Source organism: Cydia splendana, chromosome 21 (genome assembly GCF_910591565.1).
Source record: "Cydia splendana chromosome 21, ilCydSple1.2, whole genome shotgun sequence".
Lineage (NCBI taxonomy): Eukaryota > Metazoa > Arthropoda > Insecta > Lepidoptera > Tortricidae > Cydia > Cydia splendana.
This window is the reverse complement of record NC_085980.1, coordinates 5,430,296-5,454,844: the sequence shown is the minus strand read 5'-3', so window position 1 is coordinate 5,454,844 and position 24,549 is coordinate 5,430,296. Positions and strand designations below refer to the sequence as shown.

Sequence of the window (24,549 nt, the reverse complement as noted above, 5' to 3'; positions counted from 1 at the left end):
GGTGTAGTGGGGAACGAGGTGGTGGATCGATCAGCTAGGGAAGCATCCGAAATGGGTGTTAAATACCATAATGTCCCTTGGTTCTCTGACGTTCTGTACAAGGTCAAAAATATGTGCTTTGACATGTGGAGCGAATATTTTGATGAAAGATCCCGCTCTAAGGGTATATGGTATAAAACGATCCAACCCACTCTTCCTCGTGCTCCATGGTTCTCTCTCTGTAGGATGAACAGGCAGGATTTAATTGTTGCTCTTAGATTGCGATCTGGTCACATTCCTTTAAATAGCTATGTGTATATGATGCGTAAAGTTGCCTCGCCCAAATGTAATTTATGCGGAGTAGTTGAAGACGTGTTTCATATTTTAATGGAATGTCGCCGAGGTGCTGCACAGCGTCATTTGCTTAATGTTAGGTGCTATGATATCGGCAGAGTCAATAGCATCCTGGCATATCCAGCCTCTGAAGAGGCTGGGCTTCTTTATAATATGGTTAAAGATATCATACAAATTAGAAGTAGTGAAAGTTAGAATGTTATAGATTCATTAGAGAGCCACTATGAGGGTGGCATTTGTAAAAACCCTCTATAAAAATAAAGGAAAAAAAAAAAAAAAATTTTCTATGGGACGATAACCCTTCGCGCCTAGTATTTTAGCCGCTTTTTTCTACTGACGGAAATGGCTTGACAGACTATAAATTGTTGCCATGTGTAAGCATTTTACTTAAAAATGTGACAGCTACGTAGAAAGTGGCGCCCTCATTTATTAACCGACTTCCAAATCTCAAAAGGAGGAGATCACCATATTTTGCTCCATATCTCCGTCATTACTGGACCGATTTTGAAAATATTTTTTTTTATTGTATGTATATGCCATATGCATACAGATTGGTCCCGTTTTTGTCAAAACCCAGTTCTGATGATGGGATACACGAGGAATCGAGGGAACTCCTCAAATCTTAAAGGCATACATATAGTGATTTTATGTGTTTTATCAAGAAATCAAGCATATACATTCAAAAAAGTGACATTTGATGAAGTGGAACTGCTGATGATGATCAGAACGGAACTCTTCAACGAAGCATAGTTCACGTTTGGCGATTTGTCCTCTTCGTTATGTTTGTTAAGCAAGTTAAGTTTTTAAGCCACATTTTTGTCAAGCTCGAGTTCTGATGACGGGATCCACGAGGAATCGAGGGAACTCCTCAAAGCTTAAAGGCATACGTATAGAGATTTTTGTATTTTCATCAGAAAATCAAGCGTTTTCATTAAAAACTGTCGCGTTTGATGAAGTGGACCTGCTGATGATGATCAGAACGGAACTCTTCAACAACGCATAGTTCACGTTTGGCGATTTGTCCTCTTCGTTATGTTTGTTAAGCAAGTTAAGTTTTAAAGCCACATCTTTGTCAAGCTCGAGGTCTGATGATGGTATCCATGAGGTTTCGAGGGAAGTCCGCAAATCTTAAAGGCATATATGCGTATAGAGATTTGTGTATTTTCATCAGAAAATCAAGAATTTACATTAATAACTATCGCATTTCATGAAGTGGAACTGCTGATGATGATCAGAACAGAACTCTTCAATGACTACACGTTTGGCGATTTCGAATTTCGATTTTGACGGAGCTGGCCCTGGAGCCATGATGCCAAACCACTGCCAAACTTACTAGCCTCCCCCTCTCAAACCCCCGTACACCGTACCGCACGCGCCGTTAAGTGGGTTAGGTTAGGTTTGAACTGCGATCCTCACAGAACCGAAAAAAGTGGGTTAGGTTAGGTTAGAACTGCGAGCCTTACAGAAACGAAATGCTACTAGAAAAGTGGTTTTGGTTAGGTTCGAACTGCAATCCTCACAGAACCGAACTGCTATCAGAGAAGTGGGTTCGTGGGGCTAAAACTGCGACCCTTACAGAAACGAAATGCTACCTACTAGAAAAGTGGGTGGTTTTACCTCCTTTTCTACATAGTGCACCATCTATGTACAATAATCTTTCACCGGCCCCCATGGAAGTCGGTATTTTTTCTTGAAAATTATTTTCTACTGTTTTATGTCGAACTATTACGAGTAAAGTAGGTGCAACAAAGTCAATCGATCTATATAATTTTTGGCAAACCGCGAGTTCTCAGTTCGGGGCGAACTACTAGTATAATTTAAACACTAACGGCGCGGCAGAAGGTTTATAACCGAATGACAAGCCGAACGCGAGTGTGTCGAGGCGAGCCACGAGACGCGCCGCGAGTCTAAGGCCCCGTTCGCACGGCAGCTTTTTCAACGCGCGTTAAAAAAGCGTTTGAATGACACAAATGGATAACCATGTATGTATTCACACGAAGGCGGTTTTTAAGCGCGGCGCTTTTTTATCGAGCACTGTTCGATTTTCGGCGTTGAGCGTTGGCGTCAAATTGAATAGACCATACGGAAATCCGTGTATCTGTTCTCACAAGCGTTGAAAAAGCGCCGGCGCTGCTGTCAGTTGGCTGTCAAGTGTCAATTTTTGGTGTCAATCGTCAAGATTATTATTAGTTTCACCTTAAAAATGTCAACTTATGCTTACAAATTCCTGAAATATTCAAGCTATATTCAAATAATACGTCGTAATAGCAAATAAAGTATGGCTTTGCTGAGATGCGTACGTGGCAGTACGACTCACAAGTGATTTTTAAGCGTTCATATGAACACAAATATTGGAAACGGTAAAAAAGCGCCAACGTCGGGTTTTAACGCAACGCTTTTTAAGCTGTCGTGCGAATGAGGCCTAAACCGGCTATGAGGTAGTTAATGGCTTTTAAAATGGTAACAGACTATCGCACCGCACCAAGGTCATTGTGCGACGCACCTATAAGTAAGAGCAAGAAAGCGATATCTCTTTCTCGCTCTTATTTATCGGTGCGTCGCACAATGACCTTGGTGCGGTGCGATAGTGTGTTACGGCCTTTAACATCGTCTGTTACAACAGACGGGCGTACCGAACCGCAACCATAGTCCGGTCCAAAGCCAGAGGGTCTACCGCGAAACACGAAATTTAAAGAAAGTTAGGTCAAGCTAAGTTGGCAGCGATTTTGATAGCCCATACTGTGCAAGTGTTATTTAAATCATATTGTTATATTATGTTTATAAATATTTAAAGTATTTTGGTATTAGTTTGACGTTTAAAATAACACTTGCACAGTCTAGATGGGCTATCACAATCGCTGCCAACTTAGCTTGGTCTAACTCTATCTGCCTCTCTATTAGGCAAATAACGAAATTTAGATTTTCTCGGTAGACTCTCTGTTCGATCGTTCGTCGGACGTCCGTTAAGGACGCAGTTATATAATACCTACATAAATTAAAATTCGCTGACCCCATGAATCTAGGATATAACTGGATCTGGCATGAGGGGTGGGGGGAAATGACCGAACGGGGTAGTCGTAAGTAGCTAACACACTATCGCACCGCACCAAGGTCATTGTGGGACGCATCCATAAGTAAGAGGGAGACAGCGATATCTCTTTCTCCCTCTTACTTATGGGTGCGTCCCACAATGACCTTGGTGCGGTGCGATAGTGTGTTAGCTACTTTATGTATCTTTCAGTAGGAGTAGCAGCGAAAGCGCTATTATTGTTTGTCCTTGTCACAGTCTCACATATTTTTTGTTCCCCACCGTAAATTTAGTACGGATTATTTATTATTCGACCAATCACAGTGTCGCATTGAGTATGTTTTGTCCCTTACGGACGCACCGCGTATACCAGTTCTATAGGATCCTACCTTCTATGATTGACCCAATATCTGTTATTGTACAGTCGCCATCAGATATATCAGAACGGACAAGGCGCTCACAAATATCTGAACACGCCTCTATTGTCAAGGCGTTAGGGCGCGTGTTCAGATATTATGAACACCTTGGCCGCTCCGATATATCTGATGGCGACTGTACCTACTCGGCATCTTATTTCCCGCCTTTTTTAGTGGTTGGCCAAACTATACACACGATAAAAAAACAGAGTTTGTCAAAGCAAATTTATTTTTATATTTCATCATGATAAATAATTAAAATAAATAACAAAATGTCATTACTCATTACAAATCAATTGTACAAAAATCACAGGCGAATCTCTATTTGTGTTGTATCTGAAATACAACATGAATAAATTAAATATTTTATACAATAAACAATTCAACTTAAGATTAAGCTCGAAAATAAAAATGTAGTTGAAGAAGAAATTTATCAAAGTGTAAAGTTCAGTGTTACCTGATTAGAAATATAATAAATAAATGAACAAGAGTGTTAGAGCTAGACCAAGAATAGTCTGCAGTGATTTTGATAACCCACGCAGTGCAAGTGTTATTTATATGTCATAATTTCATAGAAGTTTGACGTTTAAAATAACACTTCCACTGCATGGGCTATCAAAATCGCTGCAGACTTTTCTTGGTCTAACTCTATTTCTCAAATTTTAAGAGGAAAGAGAAAAAATACGTTAACACTTCGATACTCTTATCTTATCTCTTTCGCTATAAGGTAATATAGGTGTCGATAAAAAGGCAGAAAAACTATAAAAAAGTATTGGTTACACATCACACGAACGTTTTTTTATTTATTTTTGTGGCGACAATAGTAAGCCCTGTTATATTTTGAGACCAAAATAAAACAAAATAATCTTGAAATATGACATTGCTATCACCTATCAGCCTATATCGTGCGGCGAAGATATGTTATATAGCCGCTATAGGCCCTATTCGGCTATGATGGTCGTAGTTGTCTACGTGACAGCGTGATAATGACAGAGTCTGTCTCTTTCAGACGCGCGTTGTTATAAAGTGACATCTGCGTTGTCAAGCCGATAGCAGCGTCCATCATATGCCCCTAGACACCTAATCTGTCTACACGGCAAGTCAACCGTTAATATAAAGCTATTAGAAATCTACGGGCCTATAACTTAGCTATTAGGAACGTTTTGTGGTAACCAAACTGGTGCGATTATGATCTTATTTAAAATTTTACTGTCTTTTATGTCTGCAAGATATAGAATAAAGATATAGTCTGTCAAGCAATTTCCGTCAGTAGAAAAAAGCGTCTTATTTAAAAAATTGTAGGCGAGAAGGGTATCAAGGGTAATCGTCCCATTGATAATTTGAATTTCGCGCCTTTTGCTACTGACAAACTTGTTTGACCGGCTATACAAATATTTGTATATTGCAAATCGCATGCGATTATTGGTGACGTTCGTAGAGGCCATTAGGCGTCTTATATTTTTTGTCCATGAAATAGTCCTGGACAAAATTATCGACAATTTCCACAAAAGCGTCAGTTTGTCTACCTTTCTATACTTCTACAATTATATTACAATTTCAATTCGCTATAATAGGTACATTTGTTACATAGTCGCATGGAAACAATTTCAACATTATACACATTTAGAACATCGGTTATTGAATTGATACATTTTTAACAACAGTATATATGAAATCATGTTTATTTATAGTTGGAGACTTCTGTGACATTTGAAATATTGCAAGAAAAGTCTAATAAATCTTAAGAATACTATAAATAAAAGCTATTATTTATCTACTACTGATGAGCACATAATAGTTGAATAGGGTCATTGCGTCAGTTTACCGTCCAGTGCCTGTTTCCGTCCACTCGGCGTAGTTGCCACAAAGAATTGTGTATTATTTCAAGAATTCAAGAATTGCGTATATTTTTAAATTATACACAATTCTTTGTGGAAACTACGCCAAGTGGACGGAAACAGGCACTGGACGGTGTACTGACGCAATGACACTATGTATCTGCTAAATAAAGAAAGGCATTAAAATTTGAGAGTGAGTATTTCATAATAGGATCACACGAGTGTTTTAATGCCTAATTACGTACAGTTACACACACTGTTTTATCTACACACAATACACACATATTATAATATACCTATTTAACCTCTCTATGATGTGTTCAGGAATCGCATATATGTTACGACCATATGTGTAGATAAACATAATAATATATGTATCGGGTCCACATGTTTCCCAGAAATCTCCAACCATCTTTAAAAAAAGAGCTAGCATAAATTCGTTTGCTTGATTATTGCTTTAAACTGGCACTAGACGGAAACAATTTATTATAGAGGAAGCATTCGTTATATATATTATGCTAAATATTTAGTCTAAGGCGGTTTTCACTTTGGATGCGGATCACGTCGCTCCGGTGTGCGAGCGGGACCCCGCTATATCCGTGCATAGCGCTGTCTCGCTCACACACCGGAGCGGATTCGCATCAGTGTGACAGCCGCGTAAATTGCGCTAAATAATTGGTGCATCGCTTTTTAGTCTAAAAGAAGTTAGCCCCCATTCCCACGGGCGCTTTTACAACGCGCGTTAAATAAGCGTTTGAATGACACAAATGGATACATGTGTATTTATTCACACGACAGCGGTGGCGCTTTTTATCAAGCGTTGTTGAATTTTCGACTTTAAGCCTTGGTCGTTAAATCGAATTTAGCGTGTCGACGGATTCAAGCGCTTTTTTAACGCGCGTTGAAAAAGCGCTCGTTAGTATGAGGCCTTAGGGTGCGTTCCGCTGCTGTTAGAGTTACTTAAAAATACGGTTCAAGAAATTAAAAATTGTTTATCTGTACTATGAATACAGATATACAGTATTTCCATTTATAAATACCAATTTTCCTCTATACCATATTTGGACAAATTACGTCTATAGTCAGACCGAGTCTGCAACGGATATGATAGAACACGCAGTGCATGTGTTATTTATACGGCATAATTTCATAGAACTTTGACGTTTTAAATACCACTTGCACTGCGTGGGCTATCAAAATCGTTGCAGTAATTTGTCCAACTATGGTATAGAGGAAAATTGGTATTTATAAATGGAAATACCGTATATCTGTATTCATAGTACAGATTAAACAATTTTTAATTTCTTGAACCGTATTTTTTTAACAAAAAACTGTCAGTTTTCTCTTCCTAATTCGGACAACCCTGTTTAGTGCGTCCGCATTACTAGAACGCATCCTTACAGAGGGTCTACCACGAACGACGTTCGACGTGTGGCCTCTCTGTCGCACTTGTAAATTCGTACGTAAGTGTTACAGGGAGGCAACACGTCGAACGTGGTTCGCGGTAGGCCCTCAGCTTAGTTAAATTACGTATTTTTGTTACAAAATGTACAAAAATGCATTGACCTCTATTATAATTACATTTTGTGAAAATCTGATTACTTTTATAAATGTATATAGGTAGTTAACTCAAGGCGGAAGGCGCTTTGATATAATTCATAATTGTATATATTATTGCTTTAATATACAATAGAAACAGCAACAAAATTGAAGCGAATACAATTAAGCTAATAAATGGCTCTACCCAGGTTTTTTTGGCAATTTAATCGCGTGCGCTACATGTGGCGTGAGTGGCGCCCGCCTAGTGGCAAAAAAGAGAACTTTTCTTGGCCACAAGCCACAATTCTATTAAGGTGGCCACTGACGAGCCTTCCAACAGTCCAAATAGCGTGGCTGCAATCCAAAATCGGTCCGTGAATGTCAAAAACGTACAATGTTTAATATTAGGATGCCGTCCATTTGGATGAATCCATTGTAACGGCATCCATTTGGAAGGATCGTCAGTGGCCTGCTTTAGCCTTTGCAGTTCGCTGTAAATTAATAATTTATACGTGTCTTTCCAGTGGTAGGTACTGATCATTTAACATGTGCGAATAGGTAATTCGCAACTCGTGTCGATTTAAAGCACTCCCTTCGGTCGTGTTTTAATTCATCGTCACTCCCCATATAACCATTCCAGTCGCAGAATCACAAAGTGGTAACTAAATGTCAGATGTGTCGTAACAGAGTCCACACAATGTGTCTAGAATTGTTTCGAAACAAAGTGTCGTCGCCGTGTCTACACTTTTCCGTAACAAGGTGTCGACACATTTGTGTGCACTTTGCGTGCGGTTTGCGACTAAATCTGACAGCAAATTTGTGACAGCAAATGTCAATATAAAATACCTCTTGAAAACCAAGGTTTGTCAAACTACTATTAGTGTCTCGTGTGCTCGTAATTCTAGTAAGTCATCATGGGCAATGCAAATGATAATAATCGACCGAAACCATATAAACACCCAACACCCGTCAACCTTTTACAGAAAAGTTTTTAAAGAAATTCAATAAGCTACGTAGGTCAGGCAACGAATGCTCTAAAAGTTGTAGAGGGAAATGCTCGGAACACAATTTTTGACTCCGTAACTCGGTTTGACAAGTTAGGAGGTGAACATATCAAAAGTCCCCGGCCGTAGCCCTTGAGCGGGGGGGAGAGAGGGGGCTTTGAAGGTCCCATTTTCCCGTTTTTCGATTATATCTCGGAAACTATGCATCTCAGCGACATGGCCACTTATACAAAATGAAAGTTAATTTAATTTGTTACAAGTTTATTCAGTCAATTTTTTCGATATGTTGAATAGTTTTTGAGATATCCGCTCTTGAAAGTTTATTTAGGGCTCTCAATTTTATCTTGATATATATCAGTGAAGGTGCTAGGCCGTGTTTGGTATCGTTTTCGTATAAATCTGGGGTGCTGAATCCATTTAAGATATCACATTGACACCATTCCACAAAATAAAAATAAATCTTTTTAGGGTTCCGTACCTCAAAAGGAAAAAAACGGAACCCTTATAGGATCACTCGTGCGTCTGTATGTCCGTCTGAATACACAAAATAGTTCTTTACCTATAGACGACAGGAAAACCTATTAGAAATATGCAGTCAAGCGCGAGTCGGACTTAATGTACGGAACCCTTAATACACGAGTCCGACTCGCACTTGGCCGGTTTTTTGAAACTCTTCTTGACGCTTAACCGCTGAACCGATTTCGTTGAAATTTGGTATAGAAATAGTTTGCGTCCCGGAACAGGACATAGGATAGATCTTATAACCAAAATCATCTTTTGAAGGTGTGAAAAGTGGCGTGGAAATTTGTACGGGAAATCAATAACCGCTGAACCGATTTATATGAAATTTGGGATGGTCTACATCTTTGATTTAGTTAAAAATGATGAAAAAACATGACTTCAAACCTAAACTTAAACAGTATTAACTTCAAGAAGTCAATTCTGAATTCCCCCCTACACCTCATTTCACACCTTTAAAGGATGATTTTTGAGATAACTTATTATATCCTGTCTCGGGACTCTAAATATATGTGTACCAAATTTAAATTAAAACTGTTCAGCAGTTTAAGCGTGAAGAGGAGTTTAAAAGAAAGTATTTTAATAAGTTTATATGTTTTTACTTCGGAATGGTGTCAATGTGATACCTTAACTAAATTTGGTACTGCGAATTTATACGAAAACGATACCAAACATGGCCTCGTAGCTTTACTGTTGTAGAAGTCAAAATAAAATTGAGAGCCCTAAATTCTTATTACTTGGCCAAACTTGTGTAGAAGGAAAAGGTAAAATAAAAGTCTTCGGCAGGAATATAATATAAGACACAAATATATTTTTTTTGCGTTACTATTTCATTCATCAAATATAAACATACCTTGATTATACTATTATACTATTCTAGTGAGATCCTCATAGATAAACAAAAACGTTTACTTAAAAAATTACAAGGTCGAAATGTCACGGAACTTGTGAGAGTAATATGTGAAAAATAAACACTTTTATAACAAAAAAAATCTGGACACAATTTAAGAATCACCCAATTGCGTCGAGGAATCATCTGTATATTTGCTTGTTTCATTACCTCCTCGCTTCTTTTTTGTCCTTTGTATTCTGTAGCAATTTGTTAGATCTGAAAATAAAGATAACTTGCGTCGTCACGGATGTCGATTTATAGGTTTTAGGGAGTGCAGAATTCGAAAACGATGATCATTTTATAATCCAAGATGGCGGCTACGTATTTTGTCATAATAGTGGAATCCAAAATGGTTATCATTTTCTAAATCTGCGCCCCCCAAAACCTATAAAACGACACCCATGACGACTTTTATGACATAGTGCATGGCCGCCATTTTGGATTTCAAAATGGTCATCATTTTCGAAATCTGCGGCCCCTAAAACCTATAAAACGACATCCATGACGACTTTTATGACATAGTGCATGGCCGCCATCTTGGAATCCAAAATGGTCATCATTTTCGAAATCTGCGCCCCCTAAAACCTATAAAACGACAACCATGACGACTTTTATGGCATAGTGCATGGCCGCCATTTTGGATTTCAAAATGGTCATCATTTTCTAAATCGGGGCCCCCTAAAACCTATAAAACGACATCCATGACGACTTTTATGACATAGTGCATGGCCGCCATCTTGGAATCCAAAATGGTCATCATTTTCGAAATCTGCGCCCCCTAAAACCTATAAAACGACACCCATGACGACTTTTATGCCATAGTGCATGGCCGCCATTTTGGATTCCAAAATGGTCATCATTTTCAAAATTGGGGCCCCCTAAAACGTACAAAACGACATCCATGACGACTTTTATGACACAGTGCATGGCCGCCATTTCGGATTCCAAAATGGTCATTATTTTCGAAATCGGCACTCCCTAAAACCTATATATCGACACCCATCTCGACTTTTATGACAAAGTGTTTTGCTACCATCTGCATGCAAGACATTTCTATTATTTTTACGTACAAAAATGGCCCCCTGTCAACTTTCAATCGAGATTTAATCGATAATTTATTCGATTAATATTCAGATTAATTCAATTTCAATCTGTTAGGTCGACTAAACTAATCGCGATTAAAATTTGAGAATTAACTTTTTTTATTCCATTAATTAGTCGAATAAACAGTTAATCGATTAATGCCCATCTCTGACCACGGAATTTTTACACTTTGAGAATATCTGAAAACAAATCAACACAAGGAGCCATTTTGCAAATCCAGTAACATACCAGTAACTTTGTTATTACTTTTGACAGCGCGTGTCATGTGTCAACACAGTGTCGACACAAAGTCGAAACATTGCAACTACTTTGTGACTGCAATATTTCTCAGCCTTAAACCATATTTATACATCATAATTAACAAGTTTCGTAGTATGTAAAGCGTTATTTCTGTTATTTAAGTATAGTATACGCATCGAAGTACTAAAAATGCTTCAAATAATATAGTTATGAACACAGGCACTGAGAAGTAAACAATTTCATTTCCGGCTAAACTAAAACAATGTGGTGGCGCGTTGATTATATTACACTTAGTTTATCAAATCACTCGAGCAGTTTAATTCCCCATAATAATTTAAGTCCTATTGTAATATAAATGCAAACAATATATAATTACGTCTTGTAATCCGTTTTAGAGATGGCGTATTAATGTCACTTATTTTTATTTAAGTATTTTTCCATCTGACAGTTTCCATTTGACAGGAACAAAATGAACGAATGAACGAATGATTTTGGCATAAAGTAGTCGCAAACCCGAAACAATGTGTGCACACGGCGACCACACTTTATGTCACTTTGTGTCATGTGTCGACCCTTCCCCATTTCTGGTAACTGTGTCGACACGGCGACGACTCTGCGACTGGAATTGTGACCGAAACAGACGGTGTCGACACAAGATGTGTCAACACCGCGTCGTAACGGCGACTGGAAATGGTTGTATGGGTCGTTTCGAACTTCCTATTTTTCGCGCATGTACTATTATTGCACACCTCAATAAAAGAAAAAAAATACAAAAGAAAACAGAAACACAAGCAGAGGTAAACAACAGGCGGTCTTATCGTTAAAAAGCCCAATAATATTCGGCCCGATTCGAATTTTAAGATACGTCAATTAATAGATCTAGAAACGATATGGATTTGATATGTCAGTGTCAAATGTGACGTTCCTGCAAACAAAAACGTCACTTTTGGCACTGACACATATAATCCATATCGTTTCTAGATCTATTAATTGACGTAAGTATCTTAAAGTTCGAATCGGGAAGATTGTTTTTTTTAATAATAAAAAAAACTCTAGAGGTCAACGCACTATAGACACCAAGTTAACATTTATTGGAAAGGAGGACGCGATTTTTAGGACACAGAAAACTTTGAACACGTTAGAGAACTCTAAATACCTATATATAACTAACTTACATGGTATACTCAATTTTAAAATTGACTTGCGATTAAAATACTAATTTAGCTAAAGTATATTTATCTGATGATTTTGTTACAAAATGAGCCTCTGAAACTGGCAAAAGTTTTTATAAATTTCGAAATAAGTAATCAAGACTTCAATTATACATGTTTTTAATTGCTTTTCAGCTAAAAATGCTTTAATTTGTGTACTGGTAGTTTAGAATGAGTATTAAGGTTTATATAGTTCGTTTTTTTTTAGCATTAGAAATAAGGTAAACAATCTTGACGTGTCTTTTTATTGAAAAACGCGTTTTAAAAATAAGTCACGGCAAATATGTAACAATCATTTATATTCTTCCGCTTTCAATAATAGTTACTGATTTTTTTAAAAAGCGTTTTCAATTAAGACATGTCAAGATCGCTTACTTTCTTTCTAATGCTAAAAAAAACGAACTGTAGTGAGGAACTAAAATAGGCTATGTCAGTAAAGTATAAGTTGCATAGACATTAGAGTCCGTCTAAGTTTACTTTGCACAGAGTTGAACATAAAACATAACAATGTGAAGATTAATGAGTAATTAAGATAAGGATAATAAAATTAATAAATTATCAAATCATTTGTAACGTCAGTACTTAGACCCCTCCTTATTCATAAAACTTTACGGGCCTGATTTAGTTAAATTATGTTTTATCCCTTTCTTACAAATACAAGTCAAAATGACAGATAAGGGCAAAAGATTATTAGCTAATTGAGGTTTGTAGCGCGTTTATGAATAAGGGGGTTAATCGGTATACTAGCTACTAATTATTCAACAAATGTGTGTTTTATTTTCTAATTTGCATACATTATTTCGATACAAAACTGTCTTCCATTTTTAACAATACTAAAATACTAGTTTAGGACACGGTGCAATACTTCTTGTCAGTAGAATACTATTTTTAATTATATTTTAAAAGCCTGACCAGTAATACATGGTCATTGTCAAGAGGGCGCTGTTATTCTCATGTGTAGGGTGACAGTTCACTTTAGTATTAAAAATTTAGTTCCAGTGAAATTCCGCACGTGATCATATATTCCTGGTCAGACTTAACTCACTGGAATAACAAATATTGACATAGAAGTAAAGAAATCACCTCAAAGAAATCGAGTTGTGGCGTGTGGAGTGTGGTGGCGATCACAATAGAGATGGTCGCACTGATAGGCTGTGGAGCCTTATATAGCCCCTAACAAGAGGAAGAAATGATTGAAGTTACAGTCCCTCATGTGTCAAACGCGGCATCTATTTACAGATATAATTGGTAATGTGTGGTAATTCTGCCTTGATAATCTACAAACTAACAATTTTACTATTTAATACTGGACCAATAAGCAGAATCAATTTTCTATATATTCAGCCTATACAGACAATTATGCAAATTCACTAGGCAATGATCCACCAGGCTGGGTGTTTATTATTAAGTAAAGTTTGCTTCATCAAGTGTACCGTGTTGAATGTGAAATATAACAGAATCTATTAAGATTAATACTGTTAAGATGAAATGTCTTCTCAATCAACTGCTAAATACGAGTACTGTTGTTGGGTAGGTATTTAATTTTAACTCGTCTAAAATAGGTTATATTAACCTCGTAAGACCCACCATATAAAGTTTTCGAATATTTAATTTGAACCTAATTCAAAAAGTAAATTAGAACGAATTTAGTTTGTTTTAAAAAGCAATGAAACAAAAGAAATGCTACTTTATTTGGTTAATGAAAGGTTCAAATTAGATTGCACGAATATGTACATTGTAATGTACATTTTGTCTCAGGAGGTTAAGAAAACTGTGTCAGAGGACAAGGAATGTTTTTAAATTCTAAGCCTAATCAAACGTCTATAATCTATGTGTAAGAATTATCTATGGTAAAGTCTCACTTTTGTCATGCTGATGCTGCAGTTCTAAAAGAAATAATACTTTGCTACTATCTAAAGTAATTTTTACATGTATTTTTTAAATCAAGCATATTCAATTATTAAAAATATTACTACGACTCAATTTTAATAACAAAACTTACGTGAGAACGGGTCACTCACGTATTAAAATACGTCAGTGACCCGAAAGCAGTGTTGGCCGAAACGTTAATGCCAACCATTTTTGGCCATTAACCATTATAAATTGAACCGTAAACTGTAACCGTCCGTTACGGTTCAATTTATAATGGTTAATTGCAATTTACGTTCGGCCAACACTGCTCGAATGTCGAAAAACGATCGACATGTTTCACTCCGTACCGAGGAGTGTCATCAGGAGCTTGCGTTGACGGAGACGGACTTCGACTTAAAATACGTCGGGTCACTCATAGCGACGTTGTGGTATCGTTAAGTAACTCACAGCGCCATGTTGTGATACAAACGTTGGGGTCACTCACGGTGCCGTTGTGACATAAACGTCGGGTCACTCACAGCGACGTTGTGGTATCGTTAGGTAACTCACAGCGCAACGAGACGAGTGTTGCAATCTCGCCATTTTTCTTGCAGTTTTCTGTGTTCCTCGTACTGCTGATCGGTTATATGCTTCACCGTGGTACCTGGGCCCTGTTGACAAAATTATAAATTGTAATTGTACATATCTATACATATTTGCGCATGAGAGGAGGCCTATGCCCAGCAGTGCAGTGGGACGTATATAGGCTGAATTATTATACATATTTGAAGTTAAAAATCATGCAAAATTTGCAGAAACAACCTCTAACGCTACATGGTGACGTCACCATGTATTGCCATTTTGTAAGAAGCGTTTCGTCAGTAAAGTGCCGGTGCCAGACTTTGACCATCATTTGTGACTTTTGTATTGCTTTAAGACAATGGGTCCCATACAGACATTTGATCCTCAAAACAAACCTGATCGATTGATACCATTCATAAAAAATTGTCAAATACCCTATTTCACGGCGGGCGCTTACGACGTTTTGGTCGCGTGGGACAGGTTGCGACTTGCGTCAAATTTATTGGTATGGCTTCTCTACAGTTATAATAACTCGATTATAGTGCAGCATTTCAATGTAAAAACGAATGATGTATTGATGGTATTTGAATTGATATCTTACCTTTATTTTCCTCGGATCCAAATTGGCCCCTAAGTTCTGCACGCCCTTAGCCAACTTCGTAAGCGGCGACAACACCATATCCTTAGTAGCACTCACAGGACTCGCTATATTCTTGAACTGCCTCAACGCGGACTCACTGTGACTCTGCGCTATATTCAACGTTATTTCATGCTGAGAATTAGATCTATGATAATTTACCCCTTCAGCACTTAGACACGGGTTATCCGTTATAATATCACTGGAACTGTGCGATAATTTCTGAGAAAGAATTAAGGAATTTGGTGGGACAGGTTTCGAGTATTCACTCTCGTTTTGAACTTGGATTTCTGGCGTTTTTGAATGATTCGAACATGTGTCAGCTTCCAAATCGAATGGGTTCTTCTTATTTGTATTACTTGGGGTTTTTATACTTTGCTTTTCGACTGGCGTAGTGATTACCACGCTTGGGTCAAATTGTTCATTAGGCTCGATTTTAGAGGAATATAAAGGATTTTGAATAAGTTCGCAATCGTCTTTTTCCTTTTGCTGTGAGCCTATATAGTGCTGAGTATTCTCGAAATTGTCTAACGTAGGTTCGAAGATATTAGTCCTGATTTCGTCATCAGAGGAATAATCACTGGACATTCCGTCAGAAAGGCTTCCCTTCTTCCTAGTTTCAGTTTTGCCGCCCAATGTGAAGATTTTCTTGGTTTTGGACGAGCTCTGGTCGAATTTGAGCTGAAGGCTGGGTCGCGCGCGGGCGTTGAGGGAGTGAGACAGCTTGTTTAGCTTGCTGAACTGCTCTGACATGTTGGTCAGGGCTTTGGATCCTGGAATGATAAGATGTAATAAGTGCATTGGAAAGGGTTATTTCCTTATAAGTTTTAAGTTTATTGAAAGAAAGAAAATACATTTATTTATGACAAACAAACAGTAGTCAAACACAGATGACAAAAACTGGTTGACAAATATACGAGGGCTGATCCGAAAGTTGTTAGCTGCTCCGGCTCTACTCATGCGATTGCAATGTGATTTATACCATTGTGAGGGATATTTCAATGCTAATTATGGCCATTATTTTTTTTTTACTTATATGTTTATTTTTTATATAATATATTTTTTACTGAAAGCTGTTTTGTATGGAGTTATAAATTACTAAGAAAAAAAACGATTTTTTTTTCACAATTAGATGAATCTCTTATTGAAATCTTTAAGAATCAACTTATGTTTACCCGGGTCTAATTATTCGGTTCCTTTTGCTATTTTCGATGTATAATGGATACATAATTTTATATGATAAAGCACATTTTTGAACAAGTATCTGAAATTACTACTTTTGATGAAATGACTCACTAGTGACACCTATTGTTATAATTAGGTTTACTCAATCAAAATGATTTATACGTAAAAAGACGATCGAGATTCGCAATTAGCAGCACCTAAAAAAATTATGTTTTTAAACTAAAAATGTTTATAAAATGATACCACATAATGGAGTCTCAATTACTAATCATCCTGGCTAATGGTTAGGCTTCAGCACGTCGCAGAAAAAAAATATTGAAAAAAAAAACTATGCGTTTTCTAAAAACGAATTGACGTCACCTCTTTACATATTGAAATATCCCTCACAATGGTATAAATCATATTGCAATCGCATGAGTAGAGCCGGAGCAGCTAACAACTTTCGGATCAGCCCTCGTACAATGTATAACATTTGGAGCAAAATGCCATAAAAGGGTCACAACTCAGCATGTAGCTGGCAAAGCCAGCGCTGTTCTTCCGTTGTGACCGAGGCGTACGCCGTTCGACGACGAGGCGGCTATGCTTTTGTATTCTGAATTTTATCATATGTGTAGAGAATAGCTGTTTGGTATTCATACCCCGCAACACTGCCTCACTGCCCCGCAACACTGCCTCGGATCTGAGTCTGAGGTTGGTCATCTGGATGGGGTATAGGGAAGGGTTGGTTCGGTTAGGTCAACAACAGCTGACTGGTTTACTAACGTTCGTCTCGCCTTCGCTTCTTGCATTAGATTGGTGTGAGCATGTTCATCGAGGTCTGAGGTTGGTCATCTGGATGGGGTACAGCGAAGCGGGTTCGGTTAGGTCAACAACAGCTGAATAGTTTACTAACGTTCGTCCCGCCTTCGCTTCTTGCATTAGATTGGTGTGAGCATGTTCATCGAGGTCTGAGGTTGGTCATCTGGATGGGGTACAGCGAAGCGGGTTCGGTTAGGTCAACAACAGCTGAATAGTTTACTAACGTTCGTCCCGCCTTCGCTTCTTGCATTTGACGGGTAAGAGCGAGTGCATCGCGGCGGCGTTTTAGAGCAACGCACTATTTGGTACAACACTTCGGAGGCCTGAGGTTGGTGATCTGGAGGGGATAGGGTAGGGATGGCTCAATTATACTCTGTATCTTTAGGTATTTCAATAAAAGTAAACAAAATCTACCTTCAAATGGCGCCTTATGCCAGTTGAGGGTAGATGAAAACATTACATGATCAAATAATGTAGGTTAAAGTCAGGTCGTTCAGTGGCTGATCCAGGCGGTTTTGTAATTGGTCGGTTAACCATTAAATGTTATAACTACCCGAAAATGTGCAGATTGTTTGTTTACTTTTATTTAAATACCTAAAGATACAGACTATAGGTGTTAGGTGATGGAATATGTACACCTAGCCGCAAAACTGCATGGCCATACAATGAATTCATTAATAATGTGTCCATGCAATTTTGCAGCTCGCTGTGGATGTGAAGGAGTTGAGAATAGACGAGGACACGAAAACTGTAACTCCGAGTTTAACAGTTGAAGTAGATGGCGCTGTACGGCGCCACGCCAATACGCCATAAATTTTTTAATGCGACATATTTAAACAACCATTGTTCTCGCATAATGCACGGAGCTAGTGTTGGTAGGAACTCGAGTTCTTTAACTCTGAAGTTGAAGAACTGAACTCGTTTTTACGAGACTCTACGCTTAAAAAACTTCTGAGTCTTTTAAGTCCCGAGTCGAGTCCTTCGTTCAGTCTTTTTTAAGAGCAACTCAAAAGGACTCGTGCCTCCGAATAAAGACTCCGTGAACTATTTTCGTTTTTTTCCTAAATAACAGTAAAGAAATTAGGCGTTATTGTATGATGATGACATTATATGTACCTAATCCACAAATTATACATAAAGACAATGCATTTCGGAATTGATTTAAAAAAAATCGAGAGTTCTCTAAAGAAAGCTCAAGTCCCTACAAGAGACTCGGGTCTCTATAAAGTTGAAAAGAACTCTAATTTAGACTTGATTATAAGAGTCTGAAAAACTGAGTCGAGTCTTGAAGCAGAGGACCTAACATTACACGGAGCCGTATAGCGTCATCTAATTTAGCTGTCAAACTCAAAGAACGAACTTCTTTATCTTATATGATCAGTAACTCCTTGGTCGACATAATATACATTTACAAGAATATTGTATTAGCTTATTCACTCATACTTACCGACGCTTCGTATGTCGGCGACTAGCTGCGTCTCGCTCACGTTCCTAGTGATAGTGGGGAGGCGAGACAAATCCAAGTATAGTGAGGATCTAGCGCCACTCGACGCGGCTTGCGTTGGATGTATCTAAAAACACGTATTAAGAGCCCATCAAGCCCGTGCACACTAGCGCCACAGCTAAATAATCGTGATTATTTAAATTTAACGAAAGATATTGAAAAAAGGGGGCCGCTACGTACTGTATTGTGTATTTACGTACCTTTTGAATGCATCAAACTAGTTTTTATGTTGCTGGTTTCGTCGATCTAGGAACTCAAAACAAAAACGGCCGTTTTAACACATTCACTGCCCCCGACTCACATGTGCGTCCACCGTCATACAAGTTTGTTCCTAGGCCACGCTCCCTGGCAGTGAATGCGTTAACTTTGGACGCATAGATTGACGAATCTAGCAATATCTTTTTTCAATATCGTTCGTTAAATTTAAATAATCACGATTATTTAGCTGCACGTGGCGCTAGTGTGCACGTTGATGGGCTCTTAAAATAACATAATGCATTAATTTAATTAACCCATAAATAGATCAAATATGTGTATACGTTTTCAACCAACGATTGACAATAAGACGCTATTTCCATGAAGGTTCAATTAAAAATTAAGAATGTGGTACCTTTTAGTTGAAAACGTCACATATATTCTACAAACGAAGAATATTCGGTGAATATTTATTGGCAAAGAGTAATTGATTTTAGAAGTGTGGTAAACAAATTCTTATCCCATAACCAAGTATGACGGGTCACCCATGGATTTCAAAGACCTCACGAGCGACGGAATGCTAAATTTAAGTTATGATATGCATGTTAATATTTAAAAACACAGTGTATAATGCCATACGATAAATAAATAATAATCTCTAAAACAGCTGAAATAGTACTACTAAACATTTTGTAGTAACCAGAATATAAAACGTTAGTGTTTGGCAACTTAGTTACTGTATAATCACATAATAAATAAAAAATATGGTCGAATTGATAACCTCCTCCTTTTTTTTTAAGTCGGTTAATAATAGTACTACCGTACAGAAAGGAAACTTCCTACATACAAAACCGAAGTTCGACAGCGGTTCAGCGTCGAATCATGCTGTCCGTTCTAATATATGCCACTATCCCTTTCGGCTATTTAGGGTTGTCAAAATTCACGTCATTATCTTATCTGTGGTCGTGCACGCAAAGGGACGTTAAGTTGTGTCAACCCTAATAATTGCTCGGAGCAATGCTAAGCCGAGCGGAGCCGAGAAAGCCCGAAAGGAGGAGAGAAAAAAATGGGCATGGCGATATCTAGTTATCAAATTTGAGTCATACATTTCTAAAATCAAATCTACTTTGTTATTAGTTAAAACCGGCAATAATCATTACATACAACTAGTTTGAACTAATATCGTTTAGCCCGTTGTGTCATGAGATCAATCGGTTAAGAATAAATGAACAGTAATTTACCTTCGATTTCCGCCTCTCCAATTTGACACCGCTATGGAAAGGAATTGGTGGCAATTTAGCCACATCCCGGGCCACCACCAGTGACTCGCAGATGTAGTGCAACGATTCTGTGAACAGATTTTAATACGTGTTTGAATTCTTACATAGTTACTTGAAGTTGAACCTTAGCACTAAGACAGTAGAGTGCAATTTCGACTCTGTGAACACATTTTTTAAGTGCTTAACATCTTGATATGTTATTTGAATTTGATCCTAAGCACTAGACCGTAGAGTCCAATTTAAAAAATATCACAACGGTAGCCACATGTCGAGCAACCACCAGTGACTCACAGATATAGTGCAACGATTCTGTCAACATAATTTATACATGCTTAAAATATCATGTTATTTGGAGTTGAACCTTAGCGCTAAGACCGTAGAGTCCAATTTAAAATATATCACAACGTTAGCCACATGTCAAGCAACCACCAGTGACTCACAGATGTAGTGCAAGGATTCTGTCAACACATTTTATAAGTGCTTAAAATAACATGATATTTGGGAGTTGAACCTTAGCATTAGCACCATAGAGTCCAATTTAAACATTTGTGATATATTTAAAATATTATTCAGTCTTTATTCAAATAACAACCATGATGCAATCTTAATAGAGTTCAAATTAAATGTGTGCGTATTTGTTTTACTAGAGTTTTACAGTTTTATTTTGCCATAAATACTCAAACAGCTAATTTACCTGAAGTCATTTTGTTTGTTGTATGTCCTATCCGTTGCTCATACGAATAAAATGCTAAATCGCTTATCGATCATCACATTTTTTGTTAAAAGTTTGATTGAAATACAAAAAGCAACTCTTTTCCATACAAATAAAGTTCAAACCCGCTTACCAATCATCTCGTCCTTAGTGTTAATGACAACCGCCATATTATTGAAGAACCTCAAAGTAGTAGATCTAAACATGTGGAAGTACCCAGGCTCGTTGTTGTATGTGTAGTTGATTCTTATGCAGGATATGGGTTCAGATGTGCTTTTGCGTCCGACACCGAATATCTAAAATGAACGTTATTGTTAGTACGACAAGGTTTGTTATTGGGTGAAAAAAAAACTAATAAAATGCGAGCCCAAAAGGGGAATCCTAACATTTAAAAAAATCAGTAGCATTAACCGTTAACGTAGAATTAATGTATATTTGGACTTAGAACGTATTGAAAAATTTGAAAGATTCTAATGGCGTAGTAAACATTTTAATTTTACAGAGTTTGTGTGTGAAATGACTAAAAAAGTACATTTAACAAACACCCCTTGAGTTGCAAGCGTCCATAGGCTACGGTGACTGCTATAAAAACAAAAGAAAGCAGTCATCAAGCAGTACTCGGTCTGAGGTCTCGTCGTAATCTGCCATGTGGTAAGCCTTATGCAAGTATGGACCTTATATCTAAGTATTAAGGTGTATATTACCGTGGCATTAGTGTCCACAGTGCCGAGCTCGACTAAGGGCCAATTGCACCAACCACATTTGACAGACTGATCAACGTCAGCCCCAGCGCTTTACTATGAACTTTCCATACATAAAAATTTAGCGAACTCTTTAACGATAGGTACGAACAGTTTGGTGCAACCGACCCTAAAGTTATATCCCGGAGCGGCACTTTCTGTACGCAGAGTACTCGGTCTGAGGTCTCGTCGTAATCTGCCACGTGGTAAGCCTTATATCTAAGTGTTAAGGTGTATATTACCGTGGCATTAGTCTCCACAGTGCCAAGCTCGACTAAAGTTATATCCCGGAGCGGCACTTTCTGTACGCAGAGTACTCGGTCTGAGGTCTCGTCGTAATCTGCCACGTGGTAAGCCTTATATCTAAGTGTTAAGGTGTATATTACCGTGGCATTAGTCTCCACAGTGCCAAGCTCGACTAAAGTTATATCCCGGAGCGGCACTTTCTGTACGGAGAGCACTCGGTCTGAGGTCTCGTCGTAATCTGCAACGTGGTAAGCGTCGCTGGTGAGAAGGAGAACGCTGTCCATTTCCGTTTCCGATGGGTCGCCGGTACTGTAATAGTAATAAATAAAATAAATATAGGAGGATATTTTTAAACCACCACTTCATCAGAAACATCATAGAAGGGAAAATAAATGGAAGGAGAGGGAGGGGAAGACCAAGGAAAGTTATATGAGCCAAGTAAGGGAGCATGTAGGCGCCGTCTCGTAGCAGGACACTAAAGGCACAGTATAATAAAGAGTACTAACGTACAGTATGGACACTCCCTGCCTCCCGTTGAAAGTTCCGCCCACCCGCTCTCGGTTACCTCACAGTTACCGGCTGGCAAGGACGCGACGACACGACGCGGTGCGCAGAGCGGAGGCCACGTAAAATATTCAAATATTAAACAAATATTTACAAAACCTATCAGATCACACTGAAAACAACACAATATCTATATGAACAAAAAATCATGTTTTCAACTTACGTAATATTTTGGTGGCCTGAATTTCCTTACAAAAATTTTGTTACTTCGTTTATACTCATTCAAAATAGGAAACTATTGTATAAATCGAGCTTAGATACCCACCTTACAACATAATACGATTCTTATTTCTTCCTAATTCGCGCAATCAGTTTTGAGTCATTGAGGTCATCGAACTTGACAACAAAATGGCGGAAACCCTAGCACGTCTTATCTCACTCACACAAGCATGGTACGCGTTCACCTACACGAGCTTAGACTGTGTGCGTAGAAACGCGTTTGTTTCATACATTTGATCGCCAGTGTCCGGGGTGTGCTAAAGGGCTGGCTTCGGACCTACCAAGGTGGAGACAACTTCATCACGCTGCACTGACAAGAGCCCAGGTCTTAAATTGAATGGATGGAGGACATTTTTACACAAATTGACTAAGACCCACACTTAGCTCGGGAACGTTTGTGTTGTAAGTACTAAATACTTAGAAAACACTCATGACTTCGCAACAAATATCTGTGCTCATCACACAAATAAATGCCATTACCGGGATTCGAACCCAGGACCATCGGCTTCGTAGGCAGGATCACTGCCACAAAATAAATAATAGTACTAGGTACAGAAGACTCACTCTCTAACAAAACGCGTCTGTTACGATCAGGACAGATATGGCCGCTAGGTGGCGACAGCGCCACGCGCGGCTTATGGCTAGCCACCAAAATTGGTGTGGAACGGATGTACTTTTAGCTACCTGTAGCAAAGCGACTAAATCGCGGAGTGAGCCACGCCTGTCACTGCCGACTAGGCCCCTTAGGCCAGACCGGTCGAGTAAGTAACCTGTCTTACTTGGGATCGGCGTCGATGAGACCCCAAGCGCCCAACACGGGTTCCGTGTCCACAATGAGCTTTTTGCAGTCGTCGATAAGCGATTTGACGTGTTGCGCCATTGCCGCCGTGTCCACACTTTGTTCCTGCAAATGACCGCTATTCGTCAGTATGATGTTACCTCTATTGTCTTTGTTTATGTTATTGTACATTTATTGTAAACTACGTGTATGTGAGGTGTGCAATAAAGATTATTGTATTGTATGAGTTATGACTAAAGTAAGAACGGTAAGCACGAAGACTTTCGTACAATGACCCGCGCAGTGGCATTGCCCTCCAGCATAATCGGCGGTCTTAGAGCATTTAGTGACTGGAGACGCCATCGTTCATTCATCATCATTCGTGCTAATCGTCCTTACTTTACCAGTGATCCGCGGACCATGCGTTTATTATAACAATAAAAAAGCTAAGTAACTATCGCGGTAACCGAAGCCAACATGAATAAAAAATCGGGCAAGTGCGAGTCGGACACGCGCACGAAGGGTTCCGTACCATATAAAAAAAAAAAGCAAAAAAAAAACGGTCACCCATCCAAGTACTGACCACTCCCGACGTTGCTTAACTTTGGTCAAAAATCACGTTTGTTGTATGGGAGCCCCATTTAAATCTTTATTTTATTCTGTTTTTAGTATTTGTTGTTATAGCGGCAACAGAAATACATCATCTGTGAAAATTTCAACTGTCTAGCTATCACGGTTCGTGAGATACAGCCTGGTGACAGACGGACGGACGGACGGACAGCGAAGTCTTAGTAATAGGGTCCCGTTTTACCCTTTGGGTACGGAACCCTAAAAAGGTACATTAGACAGGGTATAAGTATGCATGGATGGTATATATATAGATTAAACTGAGGCAAGAGTGGGAGGTGACAGGGCTAGAGGAAGATCGCCAATGAGATGGACCGACCAAAACAAAGCCAGTGTGTCCACAGTGGCCACAGTAAGCGAATGCTCACGGAAAGCAGCTCTATGGGAGGAATGGCGACGTGTCGTTAAACGAGTCAGCATGCAGAGTGTCAAGAGTGTAACGAAGAAGAAGAAGGCATACACTTATGGAATCACGGGCAAATACTTTATTAACCCTTTGAACGCCAC

At 38.5% G+C, this 24,549-nt stretch overlaps 1 protein-coding gene across 1 annotated transcript in view; it reads right to left on the bottom strand.

Annotated features, from left to right (window-relative positions):
• Window positions 1–14,469: 14,469 nt before the first annotated feature.
• The window catches only part of LOC134801098 (phosphatidylinositide phosphatase SAC2), a 30,203-nt gene continuing 20,123 nt past the window's right edge, over window positions 14,470–24,549 (bottom strand). The window contains exons 12-18 of the mRNA XM_063773618.1: window positions 23,417–23,541; window positions 21,995–22,163; window positions 21,002–21,164; window positions 20,118–20,224; window positions 18,625–18,748; window positions 15,159–15,967; window positions 14,470–14,646 (exon numbers count right to left, since the gene is read on the bottom strand). Coding sequence (XP_063629688.1) covers window positions 14,542–14,646; window positions 15,159–15,967; window positions 18,625–18,748; window positions 20,118–20,224; window positions 21,002–21,164; window positions 21,995–22,163; window positions 23,417–23,541 — 1,602 coding nt within the window. The 3' untranslated portion in view covers window positions 14,470–14,541. The remainder of the gene's footprint in view (window positions 14,647–15,158; window positions 15,968–18,624; window positions 18,749–20,117; window positions 20,225–21,001; window positions 21,165–21,994; window positions 22,164–23,416; window positions 23,542–24,549) is intronic.